Raw genomic sequence first — 17,132 nt, forward strand, 5'->3', positions numbered from 1 at the left:
CCCAGCTAGAGAAATATTTGCGTATGTAAGACGTGCACAAAAATGCGTATATATTAGATTATTAAGAAGATACAAATAAATTACACTTAGGTTATACCCCTTGTAATTTTTTCTGTAACCTAAATGTAACCTATATGTATCATCTGAATAACTTAATATGTACGCAACTCTGCGTACATACGCAAATATTTCTCTCCCAACTAATACTTTACTGAAGAATAAGGATTTTTTTATCAAAACCATTTTCCCCACTCCTAAAGTTGATAGATCTTAAAATTCATTGCTACAAAATTTATACAACAAAAATAAAACCTAATATTTATCACTATCTGGACATACACGGGTACACCACAATATCAAACATAACTAGCAAAAATGTAGCCTGGAACATTTGAATTGAAAAAAGGGGCATTTACATAAATACCAGACAGTTCTTGTGTATTTAAATATCTAACTCATAAAATTTAGAATTTACATGCATACCACTACAAATTTTAATATCACATACAAAATGCCACTATCACAAACTATTTAAAAGTGATATGCACCTTTTTCATGCATAGATCCATCAGACCAGTGTTATAAATAAAAATTTGAAAGTTTAGATGGCAGATATGTTAAAAGATAAGAATTGTGGGGCATGCCATAACAATAGACATCCTATAATTTGAAACATAGAGGTAATACTGCTCTTAACAATATAGAATATTACACCCAATTTAGCTTTGGTGGCTGGTCTATATCTATAATCACAGGGTCATGTTCAAAACTAAGTATTACGAATATATGTTTGAATTAAAAAGAAAAATAAACAAAACAAAACAATAAGTATATAAATCAAATAAAATGGTGCTAATCTCCATTCAAAATCACAAAAAAAGAGAAACCAGTGGAGATTACAGCCCAGAAATAGTTGCAGTTTAGCATTAAGCAGATAAAAACGGACAACGACAGTAGCAACAGCAGCAATATCAGTGTGCATTTATCTATCCTTGCTTCTAAATCATCATCCTCGTTGTATTTATTCACAAGCTAACTTCGTGTCAAAGCTACTCATGCAAATTGCAAAAGACTGAAATGCTGATAGCGGGTATCGATAATCCATTGTGAACATATCTTTCGCAACCTTTCCAAACTGCAGGATGATCTTGTCATGCTCAGACGGTGCGGGCTGCGACGGTGTCGGAGCTCCGGCCGCTGGCTGGTTGGCAGCGATGAGCTGAAAGTTCTTCACAGAGGCAACAGTCACACGGCCTCGGAAGTTAAGGCACCAGCATTGTAGCTGCTCGTGCCACCTTGGAGCCTTGTTTCGAAGCACCAAGGGCCTCTCTTTTACCTCCTCCTCATAACCATTCTCGGCAAATCCAACTCCACTGAAATCAGAGAATCGAGAACTGTTGAAATTCATGGAGTGGTCCATGGAGGACCTCAAAAAGGTTCTGCTACTGAATGACTCATCAAGAGAGCGAGAAAGAGTAGCATCGAGGGCTGAGGAAGGGATGCAGTGCATAACACATTGCATTCGACGTGGGCCACGAGTGCCTAGGACATTCAGTTCGTATGCTACTTGGGCAATTTTATAGCTGCCAGTAGGAACCTTGGGAGAAACTTTCTTGGAGTAAAACCTTCTACTTGTTCTTCCTCGAGGACCTAGCGAGGCCCCATTGTAGGGCGGCTGCACATCATATACAAGGAACTTTGTACCAAGGAAATTTGACCTGGAATGCAAAATCAAAGTTGCTTGATTTAGGTGTAAAATTTGGTGTTCGTGATGAAATAATATGCGTCAAATCTATGTACCTAAGTTTCCCTATGTAAGCATTGCTTGATCTAGAGATATTTTCTGCATCCATGGAAATGATATACTCGGTGCAGGTTGCGTGACGGACCCTTTTTGCAGATAGAAGGAATTTTCCATTCTCAACAAGAACAGCTATAAATGAAAAAAAATTAAATTACAATCTACTCAGAGAGCAGCAAATGATGCAAACATAAATGAACCATGACATAAAACAGGATATACAGTCTTCTGGAAGGAAACAAAAACCTGTAAGGTATATAAACTACGGAAGATCATACCTGAAAAGCTACAGAAAAAATAAAAGAAATACAAAGATGAAGAGAGAACAGTTAAATAAATTCATCTATGGTGCCTTGGATTTAAATTTTTTTGTCTATCAACGTGGACAAATAACTAATTTACATTAAATTTTGATAATTTAAATTAATAGTTGTCCTTCAATCAAAACATATGGGCATTCAAATCCACTTTCCACTCTCATGCTAGGGAATGTGCGGTCAACGAGAATAGAAATAATGAAGAGCACTAAAATTACGTTTTTCATCAAACAAGCATATATAATGCTTCACCCTGAACAATTTATGTTGCCTCCGAAATAACAATTACACTTAAGTTCAAAGACCCCCAATCTCTCATAAGTAATATATCTTAAAAATAGCTTAGCAATTTTATAGGTTTCGTACTCTTGATTACCACAAAGAATACATACCCAAGAAATTGTTTGAGCTAGATAACATATAACAAGCAAATATTTTGATTCCTTGACATCTTATATTATTTAGCATTAATTTGACCGTTTTCCCAAAAATGCATAGCAAAGATGACTAACTAGGTCGTGACCCCACAGAGCTTGCTAATGCAGCAACATTGATTGATGGTTATGTTGTTATGAGGTTCCTACTGAAAAAGACAATTTTATCATTCCGCGGATCTCAAGTCGATTAGCATAAATTTCGAAGCATTTTTTAGCAATAAACATTCAAACTCAAACTAAAAAATCATCCAAAACTCCGATTTCAACAAGCTTACAGTCAAACTGACCGGCTCAACAAGACGGATACAATGACATCAAAATTGGTGAAGTTTGAGTCAAATCAAGCCTAAGTCAAGCCATCAAACGCGTTTATAGAAGCTTTTGATGTCTAATTGAAATGTCAAATGGTTTCCAGAACTGGCAAACTTATATTCAAATCAAGCATCTCAACAAGAAAAATCCAATGAGCCCAAAATCACTAAATTCTGACACCATTAAGGCACATAAATGTACATAGAACATCGTATAATCGAGAGAACCTCTTTGGGCCATCCGATGGAGTGGTCCAGATTCGTTCCTTGTTTTTAGGGAGGCCTCTCCAAAGCTCTATAAATAGTCCTACCCCCTTCATGGAGGCTGGAGGAAGAGTTGAAGCCAGAGCTGGAACGGTAGAAATAGCTAAATCTCAGTGTTGTCCTGCATCGAAGACAGGTAAATGCTTTCCCCTCCTGCATCCCCCAACCACCATCAACTACCGCACGTCAATTCTTGTTGACTACTATCAGCCGCCACCTACTTGTTGCAACGATGCCTCTTAAAGGGTCATGATGTACGTACAAAGTAAAAACTAGCATTGAAAAGTGATGACTAGTCTTGCGGAGTAACGAAGCATCGTACGGCGCAATGCACAACCCGCATATAGTGCAACAACACACCCTAGACAGTCTCCCATCTCTATCCTCCATGGCCTATGGACATTCTCATAAATCACGCAGCTCCAAATTTTAGTCTTTGCGACCTAAAGACATTTTTGCATCTCACCATTACGGCTTACGCGACCAACTACGACCTATGTGACCCATAGTTCACGCAGCTCCTAACTCCAGCTTCTGCAGCCAAGGAATGTTATTATCACTCACCGCAATGGCATGCGTGAACTACGACCTACATGGCTCATAGCTCATGCAGCTCCCATCTTCGACTGTTGTGGCCTATAGACTTTATCATAGCTCTCCACTACAGTTTATGTGATCAACTACGGCCTACATGATTCATAGCTTATGCAACTCTCAACTCTGACATCTACGGCCTACAAATATTATTGCAGCTTATCACTACGACCAAGGGGACCAACTATGATCTAAATTACTCACAGATCATACAACTCCAATCTCCATCCTATGTAGCCTATTAACATTATTGCAGTTTACCACTATGGCTCACGTGACCAACCATGACTTATAAGACTCACAACTCACGCAACCCTCAACTCCAGCCTCTAGGCCTACGAACGTTATTACAGCTTCACAATACAAACTATGTGGCTCACGGCTTATACAGCTCTCAACTCTAGCTTCTGTGGCCTACAAACATTATTACATCTCCCCACTATGGTCTATATGACCAACTAAGACTCATGCAACTCCCAACTTCTAACTTTAGGGCCTAAGAACGTTATTACAACCCTCTGTTACGGCCTACATGGCTCACAACTCACGCAGCTCTCAACATTAGACTTTGCAACCTATAGACATTATTATAACTACCCGCTAAGACATATGTGATCAACTACGACCTATATGACTTACAACTATGGACTCTACATCCTCTAAATGTTATCTCAACTCCCTACTATGATCGTTATGGCCAACCGACGTTCATGAAGCTACTACCTATGACATACATGGCTAACTACTATCATGACTTTCAACTACGACCACTACGATAATTTGGTGTTATGGTCACTGTCTACAACATTCACAGTGGGCTACTATCTCAATAGCAATCAACTGCGACTTTCGTGGCCTGTTACAACATATTGTTGGATTATCATTGCACATCAACATTGTAAATTCATCTTCTCTAATTCAAGAAAGAGTGGGTCTATATACCTACAACTCCTTAGTGGAATACTTAGATTTTTCTCCTCTTTCCATTGTTTTCAACCTAAAAATAGCAGTGTCTCTTGCTTCTCTTTTATCTATGTGTGTGAATTTTTGTTCAATGCTAAGACACTAAATTATAATCTTATTATCGCGAGCCTTCCGACACGCATCAATTTCGCATCATCTGTGGGCAATAAAGTTTCATTCAGTACGGTCTTGAAGTCTGAGACATTAAGCCCCTGTTTTTTTAATTCTTCAATGTCGATGACAACCCTAGTTGCAACCTTTAAAGTCTTTTCATATTAACGTCTCGAGAATGATTGTGGTAGGGTAGTTTTCTCTCATCTTATTTAATCACAATTCATAAAAACTACATCAAGGCTAGGAGGCAACCTTCATTGTTCTCTCAAATGCTTGTTGATGTTAATATCTTTGTGATGAGAGTTACCCCCAGCATAGAAATAGTTCTCGAAGACTTGTCTGAATGAAATATGAGATGTTCGTGTGGACATTAATCATTATCGCATGAAAAAAAATTAAAAAACAACAACTAGCAAGTTTTCAAACATTATTCTTGAATACGGTTGCAACCATATTCCCAAAAAAGTACAGACCATCTCAATACATACCCAATCTCAAAAAACAAAGAACATTTCTAACACATCATTATAGACTTAATCGATCCCAAAGAGAATCAATTAGGCCTCTTTCATCACAAACCATGGTCGTCAAGCAATGAATTTCCATTGACTTCTGTTGTAAGCTATAGTCATCAAACGGGCACGCTTTAAATAAAAGCTTAGGAAAGGTCGAGCATTCGTAGTGGCAGACAAGATCTCCACTTATACCCCTATAAAGCATGCTCATGAGGAAGCCTTGATGAGAAGATAATATTGGACAAAATCCTCACTAGAAAAACTCCATTAAAACAAGTGGTCGGTAGTCTCAACTTAAAAATCTCAGTAGAAATCCTAAAAAGGTACATTGCTTTTCTTTATACAAAGCAAATATGGTAATTTTGATTGCAAACTTCTATATATTTGAGAAGCCAAAGAATCTCAGACATAAGTCTCAAAAAAAGTTTGATGCCACTATGCTCCTACAGCGGAGACAAAGGCATCAGCAGCAGCCTAAGAGTGGGTCAAAAGCATCTCAGAAGTTGGCACCAACACCCAGAAGCATGGCAAAAGCTTCCCAGAAGAGGGACAACCACAACTCAAAAATAAAGGCAAAAGCAACATCAAAATTTTTACTACACCAAAGAAAGAAAGACATATTTAGAAACACATTATCAATGTGTACAAATGTCATCTTAGGCAATTAAACAGCAACGAACAACACAAACTAGTGCAAAAGTTACAATAAATCAACAAAATAATAACATCAATCCACTACAACATTCTCCTCATCGAGAGTGCACTCTTACAAGTCACTTTCAGTTCAACCCTCTTTCTGGTCCAGTGGGAGAACTTTAGACACTTGAATGAAAAACATGTCCTTGAAATTAGTTGCGGTCCAATGGAACGATTGACAAACATTTTGCCAGAAACATCTACGAAAGTCTCCTCCTACGTGTTGGAATCGTTGTTGTACATTCTTCTATTGAAGAGCAAACACCCTCAATCAAAAAAGACTGCAAAGTCTCCGTGCTTTGATCGAGATTAGCCCGTGAGAGAAAAATCGTAATTATAGGATATTTCGTTCCTACAGTTTGATAGTTGACATCTCAGTGACAATGTTTATTGCATGGGAGTTATGCACCTATTTATACTCACCAAGGATGTGGTCGATCTCTACAAGCTTAGTCTTCCATGCCATTAAAAAATTGGTCAGCTAAACTTTAAAGGTTTTCAGCATCTCCTTCTCAAAAGTTTAACATTTATGTTGATTTTATTTTTTTTAGGGAGGGTATTCCCTAGATATTAACATCTCAAAGCGGCACGAAAAATTCTCTTCAGAAAATGCAACAATTGCGCAGAAAATCTCATCCAAAAAACATCAGCAGCACGGCGTGAAGAATCCCATCCAAAAAAATGTAACTATTTAGGGGAAAATTCCTCCGGAAAACTCCACATTGATGTGGAAAATCCCCTCTAGAAAACGCTACAGCGTCGCAAATAATCCACTCCATAAAGCAATTTGCACGGAAAAAACCCTTCTGATGTAGACAATAGCTAGGGTTGTCAAAAAAGCTTATCGATCACAAACAACACATGTTCGGCTCGCTAAAGAGCTCGGTTATGATTCATTTGTTAAGCAAATGAGCTGAACATAACTTTTAAGCTCGATAGATAAATGAGTCAAACACGAACAAGCTTTTGTTCGATCGTGTTCGGCTCATATTGGCTCAAATTATTTAAATAATAAAAAAATAATCCATAAATTTTTAAGAAAATATCATCTTTAATATTATATACAAATTAGATTTGTAGAAAAATTAAAAAGGAAGTTAAATAGAAAAAAAAATAAGAATTAAGTGATAAGTATGTAAATGCACCTACAATTTTCACAAATCCCACTTCCCTTTTGTGTTTTAGGAGTTGGATATGTAAATACAAAAGAATTGGTTGGTATGTATGTAAATGGCCAATGTTTTTAAAATCCCACGTCCAAGTCCCCTGCCTAGACAAGCTTTTGTTCGATCGTATTCAACTCATATTGGCTCGAATTATTTAAATAATAAATAAATAATCGATAAATTTTTTTAAAAATATTATCTTTAATATCATATGCCAATTAAATTTGTATAAAAATAAAAAAATAGAGGTTAGATAAATAAATAAATAAGAATTAAGTGATGCGTATGTAAATGCACCTACAATTTTCACAAATCCCACTTCCCTTTAATGTTTTAGGTGTTGGATATGTAAATACATAAGAATTGGTTGGTATGTATGTAAATGGCCAATTTTTTTAAAATCCCACGTCCAACCCCCCTGCCTAATGGTCCCATACGTGAATACTGCAAATCCATAAGAAATGGGCGTATTTATCTAAATGGCCCTTAAAAATTTATTTTTAGATGTTCCGGGAACCTTTTTTTTTTTTGTCATTGTGTTTGCCTGGCCCACCTCCGTTTAATCCCACATGAGGAAGAAGAATTTTTTCAAATTTAATCACATGTTTAAATGCCCTAAAAAATTTAGTTGTGAGCCTGTGCATAAAAAAAAAGGCTTGTTGGCTTTATCAAGTTGAACACGAGGTTTTTTCAAACATATTTTGAAACACGAGGTTTTTTCAAACATATTTTGAACATCTCTAGCTCGAACTAAAATTGGGACTCGCGTACCATTTTGAATATGAGCTGAATTCAAAAAATAAAAAATTTGAACAAGTTCATCACAAACAAGCCTTGGGCATGCTCAAGTTCCAACTCATTTACACCCCTAGCAACAGCAATGCAAAATGAGAGCTCCGTTGATCGCACAAACAAGATGGAAGACTCCAATTAGCAAGCCGAGGGAGCTCCGTTGATCGCATACATAGGCTGGGAAACTTTTCTAATTTTTTTGGTCTATATATAGGTTCAAAATGGGTAAAATATTGTTCAAAAGAGCCAAAATTTGGGCCCCGTCAATCTCACCACCGTCCGATCCAACCCAAATCAAAGTGGGAATCGCATCTTCACACGGATTAGCCTCAACCTCATGTCCCTACAATGATGTCGTGCCCCGGTCATCTGATCTATCCAAATCAACGGGGATCTCGCGCACGTGGATCACGATCTATGTGGTCATTTAATTGCATAACCAAGGAATCGATCATGTAACCACGTGTGGGTCGATCACACAACAACATGGCTCGGAATGCAAACCGACCCATTGCACCGTGTCGCATCACCGCGTGACCCGCACAGTCCTATCGCATCACCGATGCCACCGCTGTCGGCACTGCCTAGGGGTGTACATAAGTTCAGTCGAGCTCGAGCTACTCACAACATGAGCTTAAACTTGCTAACATCTATCGAGTTCGAGCTCGAGCTCAAGTCTGAGAGTTCGAGTTGGCTCACGAGTCAAATTGTTTTATTATAAAAGAGAATAATATTGATTTCAAATAATGTTCTAATCAAATTACAAATAAAATAAATAATTATGAAAGGAATAATAAGAAATCACTTAACATAAAATACAAAATATTGTTTTTTAAAATATTTTAAATACTTTAAAGATTGTCAATTCTATATTAATATTTTTAAAAGGAGTTGACTCACGAGCTAATGAGTAGAGTTGTGGCTAGCTTGAGCTTGGCTTGTAAACTCATCGAGCTCAATTCACGAGCCACCTATCCAGCCAAGCTCGTGCCAGCTCACGAGTCAGCTTGACTCACACCCCTAGCATTGCTCGCTAGTCGTTGAAGTTGTCGTTGTTATCTGCCAGCAGCTGTTGTGTCCTATATCGTGTGTTACCTCCCACCACCGCTGCCTGTCACAGGACACTGCAAGAAAATAAAAAATTTCCCAATGCTTTTAGAAATTTTGCCCGATGTTTGCAATCTTGATAATTTTTGGACAATCATGTGAAATCACCAGAAAATTGGGGGACAACTAATACATCATCAACAAATTTTGTTATTTGACATGAATCACGAGTTGATCAACATGAATCTCGGAGCATTTCTACAAAAAGACATTCAAACTTAAACTAAAAATCAACCAACACTCTGATTTCAACAAACTTGCAGTCAAATTAATTGACTCGACAAGACGAACGCAATGAAGCCAAAATTTCCTCAATCCAAGTCAAATCAAGCCAAGATCAAGATATTATAGATGCCAAATTGGAACGTCAAATGGATTCTAAATCAGACAAGCTTATAGTCAAATTGAGTATCTAGACAAGATGAATCCAACAAGTTTAAAATCACTCAATTATGACACCACAAAGACACCTAAATGTTCATAGAAGATCATCTGATGTAGTGATCCATATTCATTCCTTATTTGTAGGGAAGTCTCACCTAAACTCTATAAATAGAGTCATATCCCCTTCATGAGTAGGGAGGAAGAGTTGAAGCTAGAGCTTGATCAAGAGTTAAATCACAGTGATATCCTACACTGAAGACCCGACAAACACTTCCCACTCCCGCATCCGTCGACCACTGTCAAACACTGCTCATCGGCCGCACGCTGCTCGTTCCAATGAATTCCCTTACGGAATCACGACATACGCTGAGAAGTAAAGAACAGTCTTGTGAAGTAACGAAGCATTCTACAAAGCAACGCCCCCCAGAGACGGTGAAGCAATGTACCCCCAAAGACAGTGTAATAACACCTTGAAGAAGGTGTGATGCGCACACCGCATACAGTGCAACAGATACGGTCTCCCAACTCCAGCCTCTATGGCCTACTAATGTTCTCACAACTCACATCTTTGGCCTCTGCAACCAATATGACCTATATTGGCAACTACGATCTTTATGGCTCACGACACAAGCAACTCCAAATTCCAGCATCTATGGTCTGTGGAGGTTATTTCAGCTCACTATTATGACTCACGTGACCAACTACGGTCTGCATGACCAACAACACACTCAGCTCCCAACTCTGGACTCCGTGGCCTACAGACGTTAATATAGCTTCCCGCTACGGCATAAGTGGCTCATAGCTTATGCAGCTCTCTAACTCCCTTCTTTGCGACCTATGAACATTATTGTAGCTCACCAGCATGGGCAACATGGCTCACACTCACAGAGCACTAAATTCAAACCTCTATGGCTTACGGATTTTATTAAGCTCACAACTATGGTCTACGTGACTGATTACGAACAATGTGGCTCGCAGCTCACACAGTCCCCAACTCGTGGCTCTATTGCTTATGAATGTTATTACAACTCCCAACTCATAGCTCTATTGCTTATGAATGTTATTGCAACTTCCCACTACGACATATATGACCATCTACGACCTACATGGCTGGCGGCTCATGCAGCTCTCAACTTCATCCTTTACAGCCTAAGAACGTTGTTAAAGTTCCTCGCTACAGCCTATGCGATCAACTACGGCCTACGTATCTCACAGCTCACAGCTCGTGCCACTCTCAACTCAGACTTTTACGTCCACAAATGTTCTTAAAGCTCATCGCTACAGGTTTGTTACTAACTACAACCTACACGTCTCATAGCTCACGCTGCTCTAAACTCCAACCTATGTGGCCTACGTACGCTATTACAGCCCGGCACAACGGCCTATGTGACAAATTACGGCCTACATGACTCACAGCTCATGTCACTCCCAACCACAGCCTCTGTAGCCTACGAATGCTATCACAACTCCCTACGATAACCCTTGTGGACAACCAACGCCCTTGAAGCTACGGTGTATTGCCTACATGACTAACTACTATCATGGATTTCAACTACGACCTCTATGACAAGCTGACGCTACAGTCACCATATAAAAAATTCACGTCAGACTAATAACTCCATAACAAAAACTATGACATTCACAACTCGTTCGACTATTATTGTTGGACTACTGGTTTATATCAACGTTATAATTTCATCTTCTCTAATTTAAGTAGAGAGTGGATCTATATACTGATAATTCCTTAGTGGAGTACTTCAATTGGCCCAAGCCCGTAATTTTTTCCCTTTTCAGAGTTTTTTCACATAAAATGGAGATGTCTCCTCCTGCTTACTCCTATTTATGTGTCTTGGATTTTTGTTGAACACTAAAATAATATATTATTACTCTATCGTCGCGAATCTTCCAGCATGCATCAACCATCAATAATATATTTATTTTAAATGAATAATCATTATCATTTTTTTTTGTTCTCTATTAAATAAACATATTATTAAGAATATATTTATTTAAGCTGATTAACAAATTATCACAAAATCATAGTTTGAAAAACTTTTCAATTTTAAATAGATAAACATTATCTTTTAAAATTTTAAAATATAAGACAACACATATATCTTAACAGCAATATCGGAGATCTCAATATTTAAATGATAGATTTTTCTTTTATTTTTATAAGAAATTTCATCCATATATAAAACCAAATAAACATTTTACAGAATATTCAAAAGTTTAAATTTAATTCGTCTCTCTCTCTCTCTCTCTCTTATTATTTTAATAACATCTTGAAGCACTACCACGTGTTAGTTGCTTGATCCACTACAGGCTATCATTATTATATGCAAGTCGGGCCATTCACTTTCTTATTGTGCTGTCCCTACCACACAAACTTTTGACTATGAATGCCGCCAATGCTTGATCATAATTGTATATGTGTGACGGTCACTGCACAAAATGCTACCACTCACTACATGCCACAAAACGTTATTAATAATGAATAGGGAATGAATGAAATATCAATTATTAAAGTGCATTTAGGCTCTAATACTATGTAAGGATGATTTTTAATAATGTAAGAAATATAAAATACCAAGATATGAGAATATTGGATCCTCGCAAATACAAATTCATCTTATAATCCTTTAAGCTGCTCAGATGCTAAACCTAAGAGGAACTGAAATTCTCTCTACTTCGTGTATTTTGTCTTCAAAGGATTCCCTTCAATACTAAAAGAATATGAATGTTAAATCCGTCTACAGATTTGAGACAAAATAAATATTTTTTATCCATATGAAAAAAATCACAAATTTAAGTTAATTATGGATCATTTAATTTATAGCTTATCCATGAAGACAAGCCAAAAATTTAAATTAAATTTGAATAATCTAAACATTTTAGACAACCTCAACAAAACACGAAAAGTCCTAATGAACATTGCATAAGAAAAACATAATAGTAATTCTGCTTGAAATGGCTGAAAGGCACTAGATTACCAGGGCTAAGGCAAAGATAAAGATGGTAGGTTGACTTTGATTTATCCCTTTTAATGAAGCATTGGATCATCCCGTCTCGAGGACCAGGCTGTACAAGAAGAAATGAATATTCTTGTTGCAATAGAGACAATGACAGCGAAAAAGAAGCATGGGAACCGCCATACAAAAAACCTTAACAGCAAACCAAAGTTATAAATATTACTACCTGCTTCAAGGAAACAGGGAAGGTGAGCTTTCCTGAGACCTCTGGACTTCTAACTATTTCTTTGCACAATTCTCTCCATGGTCTGCAGACTGCAGCACATGCAACTACATGCTTACGTGAAGGCCACGCGCTTTCACTTGCCTCTAACCTTTTAATAACATCACAGAGAAGTTCAGGAGGAAGGTTAGCCCAGCAACTTGGCTGGATCACTAGAGGTTCATGCAATTCATGGACCGAGCTCTGAGATTTTCCTTTGTTATGGCTCATAAGCCTCACTTCAAAGCCACGTCTAGATAAACTCCCAAAACTATCTCTTACATCCCGAATGATAGAGCGGAAAGACATCTAGAGCTCTGAACCAACCCAATCAAACTAAAGGAACCAAAACAAGAATATTTGTATCCACCAAAAAGTATGGAGATGAAAGAAATTGCTGTGATCTCTCAAAAATAGCAAATAATAAATTCTTCTGAATAAAGTTGATCAAGCTGCAAAACAATCGAGAAAAATGATTTAAGAAAGAGTATATTAATTTCATCAAGAAGCTTAGGTTGAAAGAAGTATAAAGAAAGATGTGTTCACCTGAACAATGATCGAACAGGAGTTCATAACTTCACATATGACTTGCATCGGGCAACACCTGCAAATCAAAGATTTTAAAAATCACAAGGCGAGATAAAATGTTGAGTGATTAAATCTTACGTATGGACAATTCTGGATGAGGGCGCACAAAGAAGAATTTAAGAGAAAGTGAGGTAATTGAGGGAACTTAAAAGGTCAAAACATCATTAAACTTACCAGAGTTGTTTAACATAGCAATTATGAAAAAATACAATAATAAATAAAAAAATAAGAAACCTAACCTTAGTGTTGATTCATAAAAATTCATTTGCCCTAAATACATGATTGACTTTTCTGTAGCATTTAAGACTCCCCACTAGCATGAATTCTAGGGAAGAATAGTAATTATATCAGAACTTCCAAATAATTTACAGAACAGAATTCTATATCTTCAGAAATGGAGTACATAAAGGTGGAAACACATAGAAAATATCAATTTTTTTTTGTCTATTTTTTACAACTAACATTTTTTTCTAAATTTGAATGCTAAACCCTTATTTGTTTTCCACATTGCCACGCTCCTCTTCTGCTCGTGATTGGGGAGCGCCGGCTTCCCTTCCTCACTCCTCAGCGCTATGCCCCTCTCTCAGCAAGTCGACGCAGCCGCCGGCTGTGCCCCTTGTAAATCAGTGAAGGAACGACGGGATCAGATTCGGGCTACAAAGACCACCGAAGTGTAAAATCCCCAAATTTCTCATACAGGGTTAGGTTGCTCTCCTTCTTGAAACCATTGATGAATGATGATAAGGTAACCCTCTAAATCTCATCTGTGTGGTAGGCAGGTAGCAAGATTCGAGAAGCAGTAAGCAGGACTTAATTGAAATCCTGCCAAACAACCAAAATGGCTTCTTTAAAGCCTACTGAATCTTAAATTCTGCTTCTCCTCTTTTTAAATGCACCTAATTTTACATTTTTAATTGTAATACATCTTTTCATGCATATCTTATGCTGTAATTACTCTTGTGAAGAAACGCTTCAATCAACAACAAAAGAAAATATCATGGAAACTGTGAGTGATTTGGTGAGCTCTTCATTTATGCTCTTTGTTCTGGTTTTCATTGTTGTCCGATTGAGCGCAGAATTTCATTTTGGAACTTCAACAGATGGACAGAAGAGGCATAAAATTTTTAACTGTGATACCAATTTCATTTGTGATAAAAGTAATAAAATATATCAACATAGCATTATGTATCAGCAATAATTCAAAAAATTTCAAGCAAACAAGTAAGTTTAGGCAGATTTAGTTTTCGTAGAACATTTGCTTCATTTCAACTAGAAAAATAATTTGTTATTATCCAATAAATAAATCATCCTTGAATATTGGGTTTTAATTCCTACTATGTAATTATCTATTGGCCTTATCCTTTATTGTACTGTCAAGAGCAAAAATGATTTAATACTTAACCACCTGATCATTGCAATCCATTTAATAGATAAAAAATTGACAATGATTCCTTTGTATGTTAAAACCATTCAACATGAGAAGATTCTTCTGTATCTTAGAACTGAAGATTCACTTAGTGGCCATGGTTTTCATCAAGAAACTAAATTGCAAAGAGTTGGTGAAACCCGTTGGAACTCATATTTTTGTACTTTGATTACGCATCTGTAATTGAAGTACTTCAGATAATAAAGGAGGATGGTATACATCATCAACAGTCATTTAAGGCTATTGTTTTAATCAGTGCAAGAAAATCTTTTGATTTTATCTTTACAAGGCATTTAATGATTGATATTTTAGGTACAAAAAATGAATTATCACAATCCTTACAAAGAAAAGATCAAGGTATTGAGAATGCAATGAAAATAATGCAAGTAACCAAGCAACGAAATGATGCGGGAGGATGGTAGAATTCTTTATTGGATGAAGTGTTTTGTTTTTGTAATGTTTTCAAAATTTATATTCCATATGTGAACTATATTTTTAAGGCTAATCGTTGGTCAACACTAAGAGGTGAAAAAATTACAAATTTACATTATTAGCATGTTGAATAATTTTATACTATGATCGACATGAAACTTCAAAAATTAAACAGTAGTTTCTCAAAAGCAAGTATTGAGCTACTTCTTTATGTGGCATGTTTAAACCCAAATGATTTACTCTCTGCTTTTGATAAGGACAAATTGATTCGTTATGTAGAATTATATCTATTTGAATTTTCTATTGTTTAGTTAGTTGCATTTGAGCATCAACTATCCACTTATATTACTGATATACGAAATAGTGCTGATTTCTCATCTCTAAATGGAATTGTTGATCTTGCAAAACAATTAGTTCAGACAAAGAAGAATGGTGTATATCATTTAGTTTAAAACCTTATTATCTTGGCATTAACTTTATCAGTTGCTACTGCTACAATTGAAAGAACATCCTCTACAATTGTCAAAAATTAATTGCATTGTCGAATGGTTGATGACTGACATAATGATTGTCTCGTACTGTACATTGAAAAAAAAGTTTTTGATTAAGTTATGAATGAAGTTGTTATGCAATATTATCAAAATATGCAAAATAAATTGAAAAGTTTATAATATGTTTCAATTTATCAATGATAATGGAATAGAAAACATTATTTTAAATTATGTTATTCATTTTATTTATTTATATCGCCTAATTTGCCCCCCTCAAATAGGTGACTGGTTACGTCCCTGTACCAAAAATTATTAATACCCTATTTACACAAAATTGGGCAGGTTTCATGCATGCCAAATGAGTCTAATTGCACCAAATGGCTAAAGTTTCCCGATCTCAAATACATCATCAATCAATCAACCGCAAAAACCTACTCAATTAACAACTCAATACCAGTATGGCCTCAATACCAATAAAACAAAACCACGAACCTCATCAAGGCCAAGTAACACGATTTTGGAGCACAATATTAGAAACTCCTAAGTGGCCTAGATGCCATGCCTCCTCGTAGTCGTTAGAAACGCCAACACACATGCGCTAGTGAAAGATGCCACAAATCATTCAGAAGTGACAACCTCCACAAGCCAAATGTTGGTCTTCATGTCCCACATTACGTTCTTTAAAAAATCAAAAAAGTATGAAATGCCAATGGTTTATATTTACAAGAAATATTCACATAACATTTAGAAATGCAAATTCACGCTTATTTTTTAAAATTCAGAGAAGGAAATTTAAATGAAAATATTAATTAAATTTCTATAAGTAGGGGAAAATTCGAAATATACATGTGAACTCATTATAGAGAACATAATATTCGTTGTATTTTCATATTAATTAAGTATTTTATAAAGCTTAAAAGGTTACTTGATTTCTAGATAAATTCAGACAGTCCCTATGGCACCCAAACAATATTTTAAATGCAAATTTACTCTGAATTTTTTTAGTTCCGAAAAAAGATTTAAAAAGAAAATATTACATAGAATTGTAAGAAGAGGAAAATTCAAAACATGATTATGACATCATTACCCAAATCATAATGTATATTGTATTATGCTATATCTATCTATCAATATATATATATATAGCAAGATATACTTGCAATACCCCCAGCTTAAGATATGTGCATTTATTCAAGACAAGCCTCGAACCCGGGACCCCACGGGAATCCCCCCAAATATATACATGTATGTACAGTGTGATAGCCAATATATACATGTACATACATAGTATGTTACAAGTATGTGTGTATACATATGTATGTACATGTATATGTACACGTATATACCTACAAGTATACTCATACGTATATATGTATGTATGTATTCACGTCAATGTATGTATGTATGTATTCACGTCAATGTATGTATGTATGTATTCACGTCAATGTATGTATGTATGTATTCACGTCAATGTATGTATGTATGTATGTATGTATGTAT

The 17,132-nt window shown here is 36.2% G+C and overlaps 1 protein-coding gene across 3 annotated transcripts in view; it reads right to left on the bottom strand.

Annotated features, from left to right (window-relative positions):
• Nucleotides 1-697: 697 nt before the first annotated feature.
• LOC110037739 (tubby-like F-box protein 14) overlaps nucleotides 698-17,132 on the bottom strand; it is a 20,380-nt gene continuing 3,945 nt past the window's right edge. For all 3 annotated transcript variants that reach the window (XM_020742448.1, XM_020742446.1, XM_020742447.1), the window contains 5 exons: nucleotides 13,242-13,299; nucleotides 12,660-13,147; nucleotides 12,455-12,542; nucleotides 1,801-1,933; nucleotides 698-1,718 (listed from right to left, as the gene is read on the bottom strand). In XM_020742448.1, the coding sequence (XP_020598107.1) occupies nucleotides 1,022-1,718; nucleotides 1,801-1,933; nucleotides 12,455-12,542; nucleotides 12,660-13,004 (1,263 nt within the window). In that variant the 5' untranslated portion in view covers nucleotides 13,005-13,147; nucleotides 13,242-13,299 and the 3' untranslated portion in view covers nucleotides 698-1,021. The remainder of the gene's footprint in view (nucleotides 1,719-1,800; nucleotides 1,934-12,454; nucleotides 12,543-12,659; nucleotides 13,148-13,241; nucleotides 13,300-17,132) is intronic.

Source organism: Phalaenopsis equestris, unplaced genomic scaffold, assembly GCF_001263595.1.
Source record: "Phalaenopsis equestris unplaced genomic scaffold, ASM126359v1 Scaffold224293, whole genome shotgun sequence".
In the NCBI taxonomy this organism is placed as follows: Eukaryota; Viridiplantae; Streptophyta; class Magnoliopsida; order Asparagales; family Orchidaceae; genus Phalaenopsis; species Phalaenopsis equestris.